Source organism: Fulmarus glacialis, unplaced genomic scaffold (genome assembly GCF_000690835.1).
Source record: "Fulmarus glacialis isolate BGI_N327 unplaced genomic scaffold, ASM69083v1 scaffold17989, whole genome shotgun sequence".
NCBI lineage: Eukaryota > Metazoa > Chordata > Aves > Procellariiformes > Procellariidae > Fulmarus > Fulmarus glacialis.
Window position 1 is genome coordinate 5,947 of NW_009234060.1, and position 3,274 is coordinate 9,220.

Consider the following 3,274-nt stretch of genomic DNA (forward strand, 5'->3'; position numbering starts at 1 on the left):
TGCCCCTTCTCCGGCCTGGCAAGTCCCTCCCGAGGGCAGCGCGACCCTCCAGAGCATCACCCCCCAGCTCTGCGTCCCCCACAGCCTTGGCACCTCAGGCACCAGTGAAGGGGCTGGGTAGCCTGACACCCGGTATCGACCCGGGGCGCACCGCCAGTGCTGGGGCTCCGGCCGGGCTCTGTGCTGCGCTCACAGCCCTTGGAGCTGGTCGCTATCAGCCAGCGTTCAGGCCATCTCCCCGTGCCCTGGCATCGCAGTCCTTCATCTGCTCGCCTGCGAGGGTGGGGTGGGAGACAGTGTCCAAAGCCATAAGCCATTGCCCACGGCTCTCCCTCAGCCTCGAAGCTGGCCGTTACGTTGTCAAAGGCTGCCGGCGTGGTTATGCGCAATTTCTCCTTTGTAAATCACCTGACTGCTCCCAGATACCTTCTGTCGTTCCTGGGTCTCCAAGATTATTTTCTCCATCACCTTCCCAGGGATTGAGGTGAGGCTGACCGGCCTGTGGGTCCCTGGCTCCAAAGACAGGGGTGACGTTTGCTTTCTCCCCATCCTTGGGACCTCCCGAGATAATCGGCAGCAGCCTTGCTGGGACATCGTCTGGCTCTCTCAGCCCTCGCGACCCCCTGCGTCCTACCGGGTCCTGCAGACCTGTGCCTGTCCAAGCCGTGCAGGTGCTCCCCGAGCTGCTCCTCCTCCGCCGCAGGGACGTCTCCCTTGCTCCAGGCTTTCCTCTGGTCGCAGGGGCAAGGGATCGCTGAACACAGAGCTCGCCAGCGACGACTGAGGTGAAGAAGGTGTGAAGTACCTCAGCCTCTGCCCCAGTCAGCGGCTGGCTCACGCTCTCCCTAGTCTTCCTTCTGCTACTGATACTCCTCTAGAAGCCTTCTTGTAGCCCTTCTTGTCCCTCAAGATTCATTTCCAGGTGGGCTTTGGCTTTCCCAGCCCCATCCCTGCCCATTCCGACAGCATCTCTGTCCCTCCCAGGTCACCTGTCTCTTCTTCCACCTCTTGTGTGCTTCCTTTTTTTATCCGAGTCTAGTCAGGAGCTCCTGGCTCATCCACGCAGGCCTCCTGCTGCCTTTGCTTGACTTCCCGCGTATCTGGGTGGACTGTTCTGGAGCTGGAGGAGGCGAGCCCTGAAAATGAATCGGCTCTCCAGGGCCCTGTCCCTGGGGACTTTTCCAAGCAGATCCCCGAAAAGGCAAAATCTGCTCTCCTGAAGTCCAGGGCTGTGATCCTGCTTTTAGCCCTGTTCCTCTCTCTCAGGCTACTGAGCTCCACCATTGCATGGTCGCTGCAGCGCCCCGGCAGCAAATGCTGCCCGACCCGGCACCCCCCCAGCCAGTGCCTCTTCGTCTGTAAGTATGAGGTCCAGCAGTGCCCACCCTCAACGCCCCTGTTAGAATAGCCCCAGGCTATGGCCCCCGGCAGGGCTGCTCCTTGGAGCGGTCCCGCTGAGCTGGTGAGGAGATGAGGCATCGTAAGCGTGTGGTGGGTTCCTCAGGAGCTGTCCTGACAAAGTCCCACTGTCCAACCGGGCGTGTGTTCAGGACCTGGCAGTTTTTAAAGAAAATTGGTCATCGTTGTCGCTAGTGGGCAATGTTGACATCACTGCAGTATCGCAGCTCCAGGGCACCGATCTTTGGCCATTTCGGTTTGACTAGGCTCAGCCTTGCTCTGCCCCGCTGAGCTGAGCTGCGGCCTTCTTCCCCGCGTGGCACCTTGCCCAGACAGCCAGGGCAGGCTGTCCGTCCGTCCGTCGGTCTGTCGGTCCCCCCTCCCTCCCTGCTCTGCCAGTGCCGGCAAGAGCTGCTGGGGCATGGAGCAGGCGGGGGCCGGGCTACAGGACCCTCTGGAGAGGGGTGATCCAGGGCCCCTTCTCCAGCTCCTCGGCAGCTGGGGGGGGCACACAGGGAAGGGGTGATCCCCTCTGCCTTCTGCAGCCCACCGAGCTGTGTGTTCACTTGGCCTCATGCTGCTGGAGGGACTGCCGTGGTGGTTAGCCCTGTGGGTGCCAGGACAGCGCCGGCACGCCGTGGCAGGTGAAGGCGAGTTTCTTCCGTCAGCGGGCTGTGCGGCAGGCCTTCCCCCAGCAGGATGCCCCTGCTGCTGGGCTGTTTAACACCTCCCTCACACCGATCTTCCCACCAGGCTTCGGCTTTCCCAGTTTTATTGAGTTTCCTCAGTGAGAGTTCCCAGTTCCCCTTGCTCGTTACCTACGCTCCTGCCTATCAGTTTGCAAACTATCAGGATACGCATCCTGGCCATATGTGCTTTTGCAAGCGCCTCGGCTCCGCGCGTTGGCTGCACAGCACGTCCGAGCCCTCACCTCCCTCCCCTCCTCCGCCACTGGTCTCCTGCCCCCTGCACACGCCTGGCTCTGCCGGCGGCACGCCGGGCGGCTTCTCCGCGTGGGGCTCACCAGTGCAGACCTTTGGTGTCGCACCCACAGCTCCATCCCAGTGACTCCTTGCTGGCTTTCCCCTGGACGTGGAGAGACAAGGAGATGGCTCTGCGGCTCTCTTGCGTTTCCCTGAAGCCTCCCACAGTCTGTGCCACGTCGGTGGTCCGGTGTCTCATTGCCAGAAAATCAGTACAATGCGAGGCTTGGCTCCTGCGGAACGACATGCCATCCGTCCTCCTGTGCCCTTTCTGAATCTCTCACCCTGTCCTTAGCGTGAACTCACCAGGGATGACTGCAGACCCTTTTACGATAACCAGAGAACATCTTTTGGTAGTTGCTTCACCCTGAAAAGCAGTTGAGGTGTCCCTAACTGCTGTGGGTGCCCTGACTGTTGATTTAAGATAAGAGGTGGGAGCTCAGTGATCACTGGCCACTCCTGCTCCTGCTCTCCAGCTCCCCCATGGCTGGGGACATTGATTTCAGAGTCCGGTTCCTTGGGTGCTGTGTCACGGGTGCCTCTCCTGTCCTCAGCATGCTTCTGGCTTCCACCTGACGGCCAACTGCTGCTTTTTTTACCTCCCTTATTCCTATCTCAGCAGATGAAAAAATGCAGCGCACATGAAGCAGGTCGCAGCAAGAGCTGCGGCTCGCCGGCGCGTCACGGGCAGGAGCCACGTCTTCTCTCCAGACTCCCCCCCGGAGCCTCCCCTCCCGGGGCTGAGGGGGGACCCCAGCTCTGCTTGCTTGGTGTCGTCGCAGCAGTAGTGCTCCTGTCTCGGGCAGGTGTGGATCCGTCGGGTAACGTGGGCTTCCTTGTGCTTCACAGCTACACGCTGGAGTGCAACTACAACACAGGGCGCTCGGTGAACA

General features: G+C 60.9%; 1 protein-coding gene across 1 annotated transcript in view; it reads left to right on the forward strand.

Moving 5' to 3' along the window:
* The window catches only part of AGBL5 (ATP/GTP binding protein-like 5), a gene marked incomplete at both ends in the record, with an annotated part of 8,984 nt that extends 5,717 nt beyond the window's left edge, over positions 1 to 3,267 (forward strand). The window contains one exon of the mRNA XM_009585543.1: positions 3,231 to 3,267. Coding sequence (XP_009583838.1) covers positions 3,231 to 3,267 — 37 coding nt within the window. The remainder of the gene's footprint in view (positions 1 to 3,230) is intronic.
* Between the last annotated feature and the right edge of the window lie 7 nt (positions 3,268 to 3,274).